This window comes from Pristiophorus japonicus, chromosome 1 (genome assembly GCF_044704955.1).
Source record: "Pristiophorus japonicus isolate sPriJap1 chromosome 1, sPriJap1.hap1, whole genome shotgun sequence".
Taxonomy (NCBI): Eukaryota; Metazoa; Chordata; class Chondrichthyes; family Pristiophoridae; genus Pristiophorus; species Pristiophorus japonicus.
Genome location: NC_091977.1, coordinates 486,934,861 through 486,948,932, shown reverse-complemented (window position 1 = coordinate 486,948,932; position 14,072 = coordinate 486,934,861). Strand labels below are relative to the sequence as shown.

At 47.1% G+C, this 14,072-nt stretch overlaps 1 protein-coding gene across 2 annotated transcripts in view; it reads right to left on the bottom strand.

Annotated features, from left to right (window-relative positions):
• The window catches only part of map3k22 (mitogen-activated protein kinase kinase kinase 22), a 168,469-nt gene that overhangs the window by 31,852 nt on the left and 122,545 nt on the right, over positions 1 to 14,072 (bottom strand). For both annotated transcript variants that reach the window (XM_070876618.1, XM_070876628.1), the window contains 2 exons: positions 9,306 to 9,497; positions 6,496 to 6,644 (listed from right to left, as the gene is read on the bottom strand). In XM_070876618.1, coding sequence (XP_070732719.1) covers positions 6,496 to 6,644; positions 9,306 to 9,497 — 341 coding nt within the window. The remainder of the gene's footprint in view (positions 1 to 6,495; positions 6,645 to 9,305; positions 9,498 to 14,072) is intronic.

The following is a 14,072-nucleotide window of genomic DNA, read 5'->3' as shown; positions in this document are numbered from 1 at the left end:
TGGGTAGGTGGTGGCGGCGTTTAGTGGTGGGCAGGGCCACAGGGTGATGTGAGCGCCTTGTCCTCCATTGGTGGTGGGGGTCTGGTCATCCTAGGTTCCGCCGGGAAAGCTGGAGGGTACTGGCCTCTTGCTCCCGATGCTGGCCCAGGTGGCCAGGGCCGATCTGGGGCAGGTAGTAGCTGTGCTGCCCATTGACCGCTGTCCCTGCAGTGGTTATGCTCCCACTGGGTGTGTGTGAGCCCTTCCTGGGGCATCACATTGGTCCCGAAAGCGCAGGCTCCATGATCAGGTAGCCCGTTGGACCTGGATGTTTCCTACGGGGGGTTTCCTTTGGCATTGACATTCTACATGTAGAACCTGGTATCATTTATCATTCTATCATTAGCATACATGACACATTTGCTCCGATCGCAACTAGTCGACTCGACATTGTTATATCTCTTTACACTTTCACATTTTGCACCTACAACGCTTTCTAGTGTAACGGTATCTCTGTACAAGGTTACACTTATCACGTTAGCATTACTGGCATCACTGTTCAACAGTACAAACTTGTTACTTACATCACTTTTTGAAGCATTCATTACATTTCTCTCATTAGCCTTGCCGGCATCACCATTTAACAGTACATTTGTATACCTGCATTCATTTACTACACTTTTATCTTTAATATCACTGGCATCGCTGTGCCCAGAGTGGAACTGTTCCTTTAATTGTTTTGGGTTGCCGGTTTCCTTTAAGAGGGCCTTGCAATCTTTAACCCAATCCGGTTCACCGCTCGGTAACATGTGTTGCTCCCTCAATGCTGCCCCTCGTGGTCTGGTCGCGGCCATCTTGATTCTAGGTGATTCGCCTCGTGGTGCGGGCGCCATCTTCTCTCTCTCCGCGAGGTAAGTTGCGGTGATCCTTTTCTCCCCAGGTTCTGCCAAGGACGCCAGGAATCCAGCTTCTGCGCCGACCTTCTTCCTTCGGAGTCCTGCCACGGCCCGGAAGGTGAGGTCTGGTCGTTCGGGTTAGATCATCTCGCCGCAGAGTTGTGCAGTCTGTGTCATCGTCACGCAGTCGAGCTGGACGGTAGGATTTTCAGGTGCTGCGATGGATCCAAGTTTGGGGCCGCGTGGGATGTCGATCGGCAGGGCCCGGAGGCCGTCGTCGCTCCCCATCGCTCCGACCAATTTGGACTTGCTTCATCCATCTTCTACCCAGCAGCGTTGGACCATCACCAGCAACAATCCACAATGGGAGCTTGTATATCGCGCCGCCATGGGACACCTGGACCTCCACGCTGCCAATGACAGGGATGGTGCCTTTTGTGTAGGTGAGCAGCTTTACCTGGATTGGGGACATTTTTGGTCGTTTGGTGGAATTGTCCCAGAGTTTCTCAAAGGCTGTCTGATTCATCAACGACTGGCTCGCCCCTGTGTCGATCTCCATCGAGACTGGAACACTGTTGATTTCCACTTCCATTTTCCATGGGGAACTCTCAGTGGAGCAGGTATATATTCCGTACTCTTCTTCCAGGGGCTGAGCAGCATCGTCTTCATCAGCACTGGAGCCCAGGTGATTGGCCAACTATTCAGTGACTCGGCGAGTAAAGCTTTTTCTATACATTCGCTGAAGGTGACCTTTAGTGTTGCAGCCTTTGCAGGTATAGGCTTTGTATCGGCACTGGTGGACCCTGTGGTTTCCTCCACAGCGCCAGCACGGGGCTAGCCGGTTGGCCCCATGTGGCGGACTCAGGTTTGCGGGACTCGGGGCAACATTCTTGCCTCTGAAAGTCGCCATTCTGTTCACTGTACTCGTCGGGTTAGAGTCCTGGGTATGGGTCATCATCCGTTTGGAGTCACAGACCGAAATCATGAAGGCCTGGCTCACTTTGATTGCCTTCTGCAGGGTGACCGTAGTGTCCGCAGAGAGCAGTTTATGGAGGAGGCCCTCATGGCCGATTCCAATAACGAAGATGACACTGAGTGCTTTGGTGAGGTGGTAGCCAAAATCACATGGTGCAGCCAATCTTCTCAGGTCTGTAGCATATTTAGCAATTTCTTGGTCGTCGGGCCGCCAGTGGGTGTAGAACTGGTGCCTGGCTGTGAGGATGCTCTCTTTAGGTTCAAGTTGTTCTTGTATCAAAGTTACGAGCTCCGCTTGGTCTTGGTTGTCATCTTTGCTGGCGCTAGCAGGTCCCTGATAAGGCCATGGATAGTGGGCCCACAACTGCTGAGCAGGATGGCTCTGCGTTTGTTCGCCAGCGAGATCTGAGAGTCCCCAGTCAGGTCATTCACAATGAAAAAGTGTTCTAGCCTTTCCACAAAGGCATCCCAATCTTACCCATCAGCGGATTGTTGGATGTTGCTTAGGTTGGACATGTTGCGCGTGGAAATTCGGAACCTCGTCGCCAGTTATTGTGTATGCAAGCACTCTCTAGTAATGACTCCACGAGGTAAGGTTGTAGTACTTGAACTGTAGTGACCTTAATCCTTTACTGCAGCTCCTAGAGTGAGGACACCAAGAGGTGAGCTCTCTTTTAACATGCTTACCTGCAGTGTAGAGGTGACCCTTAGCTCTCCAGCAGCAGCACCCTCTGATGTACAGGTATGGTGTACACAGGGTGAAGGTACAGTCAGTGGTCTGGTGTTACAGTACATATATTAATATGCATACATAATAGTGATGCAGCGGTGTGATGACGTCATCAGCGCTACGCTGATGGCTGACAGCGGCAGACACTCCACCCGCCCCCACTTCCACCCCCATTATGACTGACTTCCGCTCCACTCGATAAAAAGACAAAGACCTGAATTTCGTGGAAGAGACCAGCTCATCCATTATGGCAGTGAAAACACAGGAAAAAGGATAGGTGCGACCCGTTTCCGGCGGAGGTGAATTTCTACCCACTTTACTCTTAGAATCCAATCTCTTTCAACCGGACAGTCTGCACCTGGATAGGACCGGAACCCATGTCCTAGGGGGAGTGTTGGCTGGTGCTGTTGGGGAGGGTTTAAACTAATATGACATCGGGATGGGAATCTATGCAGGGAGAGGGAAGTAAAATGGGGGCAGAAGCAAAAGGTAGAAAGGAGATAAGGGAAAGTGGAGGGCTGAGAAATCAAAGGCAAAAATCAAAAAGGGCCACAGTACAACATAATTCTAAAAGGACAAAGAGTGTTGAAAAAACAAGGCTGAAGGCTCTGTGCCTCAATGCGAGGAACATTCGTAATGAGGTGGATGAATTAACTGCACAGATGGTTGGTAGCGGATATGATGTAATTGGGTTTACGGAGACATGGCTCCAGGGTGACCAAGGCTGGGAACTCAACATCCAGGGGTATTCAATATTCGGGAAGGATAGACAGAAAGGAAAAGGAGGTGGGGTAGCGTTGCTGGTTAAGGAGGAGATTAACGCAATAGTAAGGAAGCACATTAGCTTGGATAATGTGGAATCTGTATGGGTAGAGCTGCGGAACACCAAAGGGCAGAAAACGATAGTGCGAGTTGTGTACAGACCACCAAACAGTAGTAGTGAGGTTGGGGATGGCATCAAACAAGAAATTAGGGATGCGTGCAATAAAGATACACCAGTTATCATGGGTGACTTTAATCTACATATAGATTGGGCTAACCAAACTGGAAGCAATATGATGGAGGAGGATTTCCGGGAATGTATAAGGGATGGTTTTCTCGAACAATATGTCGAGGAACCAACTAGAGAGCTGGCCATCCTAGACTGGGTGTTGTGTAATGAGAGAGGATTAATTAGCAATCTTGTCATGCGGGGCCCCTTGGGGAAGAGTGACCATAATATGCTGGAATTCTTCATTAAGATGGAGAGTGACACAGTTAATTTAGAGACTAAGGTCCTGAACTTAAAGAAAGGTAACTTCGAGAGTATGAGACGTGAATTGGCTAGGATAGACTGGCGAATGATACTTGACGGTGGAAAGGCAATGGCAGGCATTTAAAGATCACATGGATGAATTTCAACAATTGTACATCCCTGTCTGGCGTAAAAATAAAATGGGGAAGGTGGCTCAACCGTGGCTAACAAGGGAAATTAGGGATAGTGTTAAAACCAAGGAAGAGGCATATAAATTGGCCAGAAAAAGCAGCAAACCTGAGGACTGGGAGAAATTTAGAATTCAGCAGAGGAGGACAAAGGGTTTAATTAGGAGGGGGAAAATAGAGTATGAGAGTAAGCTTACAGAGAACATAAAAACTGACTGCAAAACCTTCTATAGATATGTGAAGATAAAAAGATTAGTGAAGACAAATGTAGGTCCCTTGCAGTCAGAATCAGGTGAATTTATAATGGGGAGCAAAGAAATGGCAAACCAATTGAACAAATACTTTGGTTCTGTCTTCACTAAGGAAGACACAAATAACCTTCCGGAAATACTAAAGGACTGAGGGTCTAGCGAAAAGGAGGAACTGAAGGAAATCCTTATTAGTCAGGAAATTGTGTGAGGGAAATTGATGGGATTGAAGGCCGATAAATCCCCAGGGCCTGATAGTCTGCATCCCAGAGTACTTAAGGAAGTGGCCCTAGAAATAGTGGATGCATTGGTGGTCATTTTCCAACATTCTATAGACTCTGGATCAGTTCCTGTGGATTGGAGGGTAGCTAATGTAACACCACTTTTTAAAAAAGGAGGGAGAGAGAAAACAGGGAATTATAGACCGGTTAGCCTGACATCGGTAGTGGGGAAAATGTTATAATCAATTATTAAAGATGTAATAACAGCGCATTTGGAAAGCAGTGACAGGATCGATCCAAGTCAGCATGGATTTATGAAAGGGAAATCATGCTTGACAAATCTTCTAGAATTTTTTGAGGATGTAACTAGTAGAGTGGACAAGGGAGAATCAGTGGATGTGGTGTATTTGGACTTTCAAAAGACTTTTGACAAGGTCCCACACAAGAGATTAGTGTGCAAAATTAAAGCACATGGTTTTGGGGGTAATTGACGTGGATAGAGAACTGGTTGGCAGACAGGAAGCAAAGAGTAGGAATAAACAGGTCCATTTCAGAATGGCAGGCAGTGACTAGTGGAGTACTGCAAGGTTCAGTGCTGGGACCCCAGCTATTTACAATATACATTAATGATTTAGACAAAGGAATTGAATGTAATATCTCCAAGTTTGCAGATGACACTAAGCTGGGTGGCAGTGTGAGCTGTGAGGAGGATGCTCAGAGGCTGCAGGGTGACTTGGACAGGTTAGCTGAGTGGGCAAATGCATGGCAGAGGCAGTATAATATCGATAAATGTGAAGTTATCCACTTTGGTGGCAAAAACAGGAAGGCGGAATGCTATCTGAATGGTGACAGATTAGGAAAAGGGGAAGTGCAACGAGACCTGAGTGTCATGGTACATCAGTCATTGAAAGTTGGCATGGAGGTACAGCAGGCGCTGAAGGCGGCAAATGGCATGTTGGCCCTCATAGCGAGGGGATTTGAGTATAGGAGCAGGGAGGTCTTACTGCAGTTGTACAGGGCCTTGGTGAGGCCACACCTTGAATATTGTGTACAGTTTTGGTCTCCTAATCTGAGGAAGGACATTCTTGCTATTGAGGGAGTGCAGCATAGAAACATAGAAAATAGGTGCAGGAGTAGACCATTCGGCCCTTCGAGCCTGCACCACCATTTAATAAGATCATGGCTGATCTGATCTTGGGCTCAGCTCCAGTTCGCTGCCTGATCCCCATAACCCTTCACTCCCTTATCGTTCAAAAATCTGTCGATCTCCACCTTATATTCAATGACCCAGCCTCCACAGCTCTCTGGGACAGAGAATTCCACAGATTTACAACCCTCAGAGAAAAAATTCCTCCTCATCTCAGTTCTAAATGGGCATCCCCTTATTCTTAAACTAAGTCCCCTAGTTCGAGATTTAGATTTCCCCACGAGTGGAAACATCCTCTCTGCATCTACCTTGTCGAGCCCCCTCAGTATCTTATGTTTCAATATCACCTCTCATTCTTCTGAACTCCAATGAGTATAGGCCCAACCTGCTCAACCTTTCTTCATAAGTCAACCCCCTCAACTCAGGAATCAACTCATCTCACTACCCCGCTCTTTCCCCACAGCTCTGAAGATTTTTCCTTTTCAAGTATATATAAATTCCTTTTTTGAAAGTTACCATTGAATCGGTTTCCACCACCCTTTCAGGCAGTGCATTCCAGATCATCAGAACTCACTTTGTAAAAAAGAAATCTCATCTCTGTTCTGTTTCTTTTCCCAATTATCTCAAAAATTCTTCAAAATTTAAGATAAATATGAATTCTGTCACAATCTTAATGCAAACTTTAAAATATGGTAGAGAGGCTGAATCTATTAATAGAATGTAATCCCTATAGCCTCACTGGTCAAAGGGATGGTGCAGCTATTTCCTGGAAAAAGTACAATTATGGAATATTTAACTGCCAGCAAGGTCGAACAAGAATCTAGAACTTGTGAGTAATGAGCAGCTTGAGTCATACTTTGGACTCAAAGTCACCAACCTTGCTCGTCTCTTGGCTATCTGTGTCAAAAGCCACTTGCTTGACTGCCAGTTCTCTGCCCGTGTCTGCGTCATAGCACAGGTAAACTTCACCAAATGCTCCTCGTCCAAGAAACTTTCCTAGTCTCCAGTTGATGGGGGCTCGAGGTGCTGTTGGAAAAAAAAATTAAAATGCGGTGTCACTGCACTCTTTGCAATTGGTGTTTCCTTGTTTAAACTTCAAAAAACATAAAATGATTAATGTGGGAAAAGGCTATTAGGCCTTAATAAGACTAACCCTTTTAATATATCAACACCACCCACATACTTCTTCAATACATGCCTTAAATCTTCTCCCTCCAGAAACCGAACTAATACTATTTGATAACATACTCCACAATGTATTAGCCTTTATAATGATATATTAGTTTGAGTAGAAGATGTTAAAGTGTTGCCTTAACACAATAAAAAAAACAAGTTAAATTAAAGTCAGCCAGTCTGCAAACTGGAGTTTGTTATATGGATATGAACTGTTGAATGAAAATTTATTATAAACCATGTTATAAATATATATGCATCGCATCATATATATATTTTTTCACCATGGGGTAAAGAAATGCTTTAGTAGCTATCGTCTCAATTTAAACCTAACCCACGTTGCGAGAACAGGACTGTGTTACGTCAGCATCAGATTTACAACCACACAATTTAACACTCCACAGAACTGAACGAAACATAAAATCATACAGTGTAAATTGGAGGTCTGAGCCAAATCCGGCCCATTATCAGGGTGGGTTAGGTTAAAATGGGGGCTGTGTTAAGTAATCTTGCATGCATTCATGAAGATTGTAAATGCTTATTTTTACAATGTTGCACCATACAGCGACCGGAGAAATTCTTCCCTTGCATACTCTCCCCCCAGAAACATTACAGGGGCTAGATTTCCCGGTCCTTTGCGCTCCAGGTTTCGCTCTGGAGCGGCGTGACAGGCGATGGTGAGCAGCACCACCCGGAAGAGCTGAGCTGGGAGTGCAACTCCTCTGGTTGCGACACCAGTTCAAGTTTTGAGTCTTGCCTGTCCCGTCCGCCCACAAGTGCGCCTGCAATGGCCACTTGGGAAATCAGAGCGATTGAACAATCCCAGCGTCAGAAAGGAAGGTAATGTACTCCAAAAGAAAGTGCGAGTGCTTTTTGTTTACATTTTTGGTGCGTATTGTGTTGCAGTGGCCAGGGCAATGTTTTAGGAATGCCCACCCCCCAGGCTTCTCTCGGAGGGCTCCCTGGCTAGCTATTCAGCTCGGGATTTCCCTTTCTTGTGCCATGAGAGGTGTACAACACCCGCCATTAGCGCTGCACTCCCTGACGCAGGGCCCAGATGCCCAAACTTAAATACTAAAGCGCAAACTATTCCTGGCCACTAACCTTCCCACTCTGCCACCGTTATCGCCCCGAAAACAGAAAAGCCTAACATCTAGCCCATAGTTTATTCCATCTATACCACATTATGCATATCAGTGATGTTCCGCATTAATATCGCTAGAGTAATCATTCCTGTGGTCGTTTTGTGTAGCAACATTGTAAATGTGTAGATTTCCTATTCATGACTTTGAGCAGAAAAAGCGAAACAGAGGGAAACTTCATCTTTTCTAAAGGCGTTACATAAGGTCATAAGGTCATAAGGTCATAAGAATTAGGAACAGGAGTAGGCCATCTAGCCCCTCGAGCCTGCTCCGCCATTCAACAAGATCATGGCTGATCTGGCCGTGAACTCAGCTCCATTTACCCGCCTGCTCCCCATAACCCTTAATTCCCTTCTTGGTTAAAAATCTATCTATCTGTGATTTGAATACATTCAATGAGCTAGCCTCAACTGCTTCCTTGGGCAGAGAATTCCACAGATTCACAACCCTATGGGAGAAGAAATTCCTTCTCAACTCGGTTTTAAATTGGCTCCCCCGTATTTTGAGGCTGTGCCCCCTAGTTCTAGGCTCCCCCGACCAGTGGAAACAACCTCTCTGCCTCTATCTTGTCTATCCCTTTCATTATTTTAAATGTTTCTATAAGATCACCCCTCAGACTTCTGAACTCCAACGAGTAAAGACCCAGTCTACTCAATCTATCATCATAAGGTAACCCCCTCATCTCCGGAATCAGCCGAGTGAATCGTCTCTGTATCCCCTCCAAAGCTAGTATATCCTTCCTTAAATAAGGTGACCAAAACTGCACGTAGTACTCCAGGGGCGGCCTCACCAATACCCTGTACAGTTGCAGCAGGACCTCCCTGCTTTTGTACTCCACCCCTCTCGCAATGAAGGCCAATATTCCATTTGCCTTCCTGATTACCTGCTGCACCTGAAAACTAACGTTTTGGGATTCATGCACAAGGACCCCCAGGTCCCTCTGCATGTTGTAATTTCTCCCCATTCAAATAATATTCCCTTTTACTGTTTTTTTTCCCAAGGTGGATGACCTCACATTTTCCGACATTGTATTCCATCTGCCAAACCTTAGCCCATTCGCTTAACCTATCTAAATCTCTTTGCAGCCACTCTATGTCCTCTACCCAACCTGCTTTCCAACTAATCTTTGTGTCATCTGCAAATTTTGTTACACTACACTTTGTCCCCTCTTCCAGGTCATCTATGTATATTGTAAACAGTTGTGGTCCCAGCACCGATCCCTGCGGCACACCACTAACCACCGATTTCCAACCCAATTTAGTGATCAAAGAAATTTGAACAATCTTTTATATAAGAATCTTAATCTTCCCTAATCTTTCCTTGTAGCTCAGCCCTCATTTACATTTGGGAGAAGTGCTACAGATTTACTTACATATTGAAGGCAAGTGCCTGTCAAGAATTTTCAGGCAACTTTTGTCTTCGCTGATCCACCGAACGGTTCGGCTCTCATCATACTGCAAGGTGCTGCCCATGCTGTCCCCGTTGGCACTGTGTGACCGACTGGAAGGAATCAGCTGGAAAAGATTTTCCTGATGGATAAAGCTCCGGGGAAAAGTTCTTCTCCCTGAATAAAAAATGATTAGCAAAACAAAAATTATACATTTCACACACTCAAATATCACACAGCGCTTCACAACAAATTAATTGCTTTTGAAGTATAGTCATTGCTTTTATGTGGGCAAATGTGGTAGCCAATCTGCATGCAAAAAAGGTCTTATAAAAGCAAATGGGTTAAATGAATGTTGGCCGGGACACGAGAACTCCCTGCTCTTCTTCAAACAGTGCCATAGGATCTTTAAATTGCAGTTTGACATTGTCATGTATCTTACATTATTATATATAACTGTATCCTAACATGCTATACATGACTGTAATAAGATATGACCTGTAACCACCAGCATACCTTACCACCAGAGGTGCACTTGCAAGAGACAGGTATATAAGGACAGGTCTCAGGCAAGTGCAGCATTCCAGAGCTGTGAAATAAAGGTGCAGGTCCAGAGTGACCTTGACTTCACTACATGCCTCGTGTGAATCTGTACTGAGGGGACAGGACTTTACAATGACGATGAGGATGGGATTACAGAATCCACAGAATGGCGAACAACGGATCAGATGAAAAGTACAATGCGGAGACAATTGGGAGGACTTTATAGAAAGGCTCCTGCAAAGCTTTGTAACCAAAGACAGGTTAGGCGACGATAAGGCAGACAAGAGAAGAGCCCATCTCTTGACCAGCTGCGGCTCGAAAACATACACTTTAATGAAGGATCTGTTGGCACCTGAGAAACCAGCACGCAAGTCGTTTGAAGAATTGAGCACACTGGTAAGAGCCCACCTGAAGCCAGCGAGCAGCCTACACATGGCCAGACACAGGTTCTACAACTACAGACGCTGCGTGGGCCAGAGCATACCCGACATCGTGGCGGAACTTCGGAGGTTGGCTAGTTTATGTGAGTTCTCCGATGAACTGAGGAGAAAAATGCTGAGAGACTTTTTCATTGAAGGAACAGGCCACGCAGGCATATTCGAAAGCTCATAGAGACCAAGAACCTGACCTTAGAGGCAGCAGCACTGGTTGCACAGACATTCTCGGTAGGGGAAGAAGAAACGAGGTTGATTTACAATGCAGGTACGACAACTAACGAAATATCGGAACAAGAAGTTCACAGCACTAAACAAGCTGCTACCCCCACACACAGACAAAACAGGGAGAACAGGCTCTCAACAGCAGGCAGAAGCCATCAAGGGCCACAGGAACGGCCGTTCACACCTCATTAACCCACAATGCGAGCAATCAACTACAAACTGAGAGAAACTAAAGAGAGATCAGCCAGACGCAGCTCATTCTTTGGGAACACTTTGAACAATGGAACAGGTCTGTGCTGGAGGTGTGGGGGTGGGCACTCGGCAAGGGGATGTCGATTTCAGCAGGCTGTTTGCAGAAATTGTGAATATACAGGGCATTTGGCCCGCATGTGCAAAGAAACGGCAGCTTGGCTGATATACGAATCGGATGGGTCAGAAAGTGGACCAGAAGATGGTGGGAACAGTACCCGGGACACCGATGTACAGCGGGTCAACACGATCAATGGCCGCTGCTCTGACAACAGGACGCCTCCTATAATGATGAGGGTCCTACTCAACGGGATATCTGTCAACATGGAGCTGGATACGGGAGCAAGTCAATCTCTCATGGGCGCTCAACAATTTGAACAACTGTGGCCGCATAAAAGAGACAGACCAAAACTCACAAGGGTCGACACCATGCTAAGGACCTATACCAAAGAAATTGTACCAGTCCTCGGCAGCGCCATGCTCTCTGTCACACACAAAGGGACAGTGAACCGACTTCCTCTGTGCATTGTCCCCGGAGACCCCCCCAGCACTGCTGGGGAGAAGCTGGCTAGCAAAACTAAACTGGAAATGGGATGATGTCCATGCCATGTCATTAGAGGAACGGACCTCCTGCTCAACAGTTATAAAGCGATTTGAACATCTCTTTCAGCCAGGTGTGGGCACTTTCAAAGGGGCCAAAGTCAAAATCTACATCACACAGGATGCTAGACCGGTCCATCACAAGGCCAGAGCTGTACCCTATGTGATGAGGGAAAAAATTGAACACGAACTAGACAGGCTTCTGCAGGAAGGCATTATATCACCTGTGGAATTTAACGACTGGGCAAGTCCCATCGTCCCAGTCATGAAGCCTGATGGATCCGTACGAATCTGTGGGGACTACAAATCTACCATAAATAGAGTTTCCCTACAGGACCAGTACCTGCTGCCCAGAACGGAGGACTTATTTGCCACATTGACTGGAGGTAAACTTTTCTCAAAATTAGACCTCACATCTGCGTATATGACGCAAGAATTGACCAAGGAATCCAAGCTACTTACTACCATCAACACACATCGAGGCCTTTTCATGTACAATCGATGCCCATTCGGCATCAGGTCGGCAGCTGCCATATTCCAGCGCAACATGGAGAGTCTGCTCAAGTCCATCCCGGGAACGGTTGTATTTCAAGACGACATACTTATCACGGGCAGGGACATCGACTCCCATCTCCGTAATTTGGAGGAAGTACTAAAGCGGTTGGATCGGGTAGGCCTACGAGTCAAGAAATCCAAGTGCCTGTTTCTCGCACCTGAGGTTGAATTTTTGGGCAGAAGGATTGCCGCTGATGGAATCCACCCAACAGAGACCAAAATAGAAGCAATTCGCCTGGCACCCAGGCCCCGGAATGTCTCAGAAATGCGCGCCTTTCTCGGGCTACTCAATTACTTTGGGAACTTTATGCAGAACTTAAGCACGCTGCTGGAGCCTCTCCAGGTGCAACTCAGGAAGGGGTGCGATTGGTTTTGGGGGGACGCCCAGGAACGCGCCTTCAATAAGGCATGCAACCTTCTGTGTTCCAATAGTGTTTTGACTTTCTTTGACCCAGGTAAAAAGCTAGTTCTCACATGCGATGAGTCAGCGTATGGGGTCAGGTGCATTTTGCAACATGTCAATATTGCGGGCAAATTACAACCCATAGCTTATGCCTCCAGGTCACTTTCGCGGGCGGAGCACGGGTACGGAATGGTAGAGAAGGAGGCACTCGCGTGTGTGTACGGTTTCAAAAAGATGCACCAATACCTTTTCGGGGCCAAGTCCGTGTTAGAAACCGACCACAAGCCCCACACGTCCCTCCTATCCGAGAGCAAGGCAATAAACGCCAACGCCTTGGCGCGAATTCAACGGTGGGCACTCATGCTGGCGTCCTACGACTATACCATAAGGCACAGACCAGGCACAGACAACTGTGCCGACGCGCTCAGCAGGCTACCCCTGGCGACCACGGAAGGGTCTGACGAACAGGACTGTGAGATAGTCATGGCAATCAATGCCTTTGTGTCCACAGTTTCGCCCATGACGATCGCCAAATCAGAGCCTGGATGGTCAGCGACCCCACATTATCCTTAGTAAAAAGATGTGTCCTAACCGGTGACTGGGCAGAAGCTCACGATGCCTGCCCCGAGGAATTAAAACCCTTTCACAGGCGCATGCATGAGCTATCACTACAAGCAGACTGCCTGATGTGGGGCAGCCGAGTAGTCATGCTTCTGCGAGGCAGAGAGGCATTTGTCCGGGAGCTCCACCACGAGCACCCGGGGATCGTTCTCATGAAGGCCATAGATCGATCCCACGTCTGGTGGCCTGGTATTGACGCGGACTTGGAACTCTGCGTCCGAAGGTGCACCATTTGTGCCCAACTCAGCAATGCCCCCAGGGAGGCTCCACTGAGCCCCTGGCCTACCAAACCGTGGTCGCGGGTGCACGTAGACTATGCAGGCCCATTCATGGGCAAAATGTTCCTCGTAGTTGTAGATGCATTTTCAAAGTGGATCAAATGCACCATTTTAAATTCAAGCACAACCTCCACCACTGTGGAGAGCCTCGCAACCATGTTTGCAACACACGGAATCCCTGACATATTGGTCAGTGACAATGGTCCGTGCTTCACCAGCGCAGAATTCCAAGACTTTATAATTGACCACGGCATAAATCACGTCAAGACGGCACCGTTCAAGCCGGCCTCCAACGGCCAGGCGGAGAGAGCAGTGCAAATCATTAAACAAGGCATGCTTAAAATCCAAGGTCCCACGCTGCAGGGTCGCCTGTCGTGACTGCTGCTGGCATACAGATCTCGTCCGCACTCACTGACTGGGATCCCCCCGCGCAACTGTTGATGAATAGGACTTTAAAAACAAGGCTTTCATTAATCCTCCCAGACATGCACAAAATCGTTGAGGCAAAGCGCCGTAAGCTGACTGAGTACCATGACAGAAATTCGAGGGGGAGATGGAATGAGATAGGGGACAAAGTGTTTGTACTAAATTATAGAAGGGGTCCCAAATGGCTTGCAGGGACAGTAACGGGCAAGGAAGGAAACAGGCTACTGGTAGTACAAATGGACAATGGCAAAACCTGTCGGAGGCATGTAGACCAAGTCAAAAGCAGATTAACCAACATTGCGGAACCAGAGGCAGACTACAATGTGGAACTCGCACCACACCTGGTGAACAGACAGAGGGAACAACCTGAGGAAAGGGCAATCCCAACAGACAGCCCAGGCGAGATACCAGCAACCAC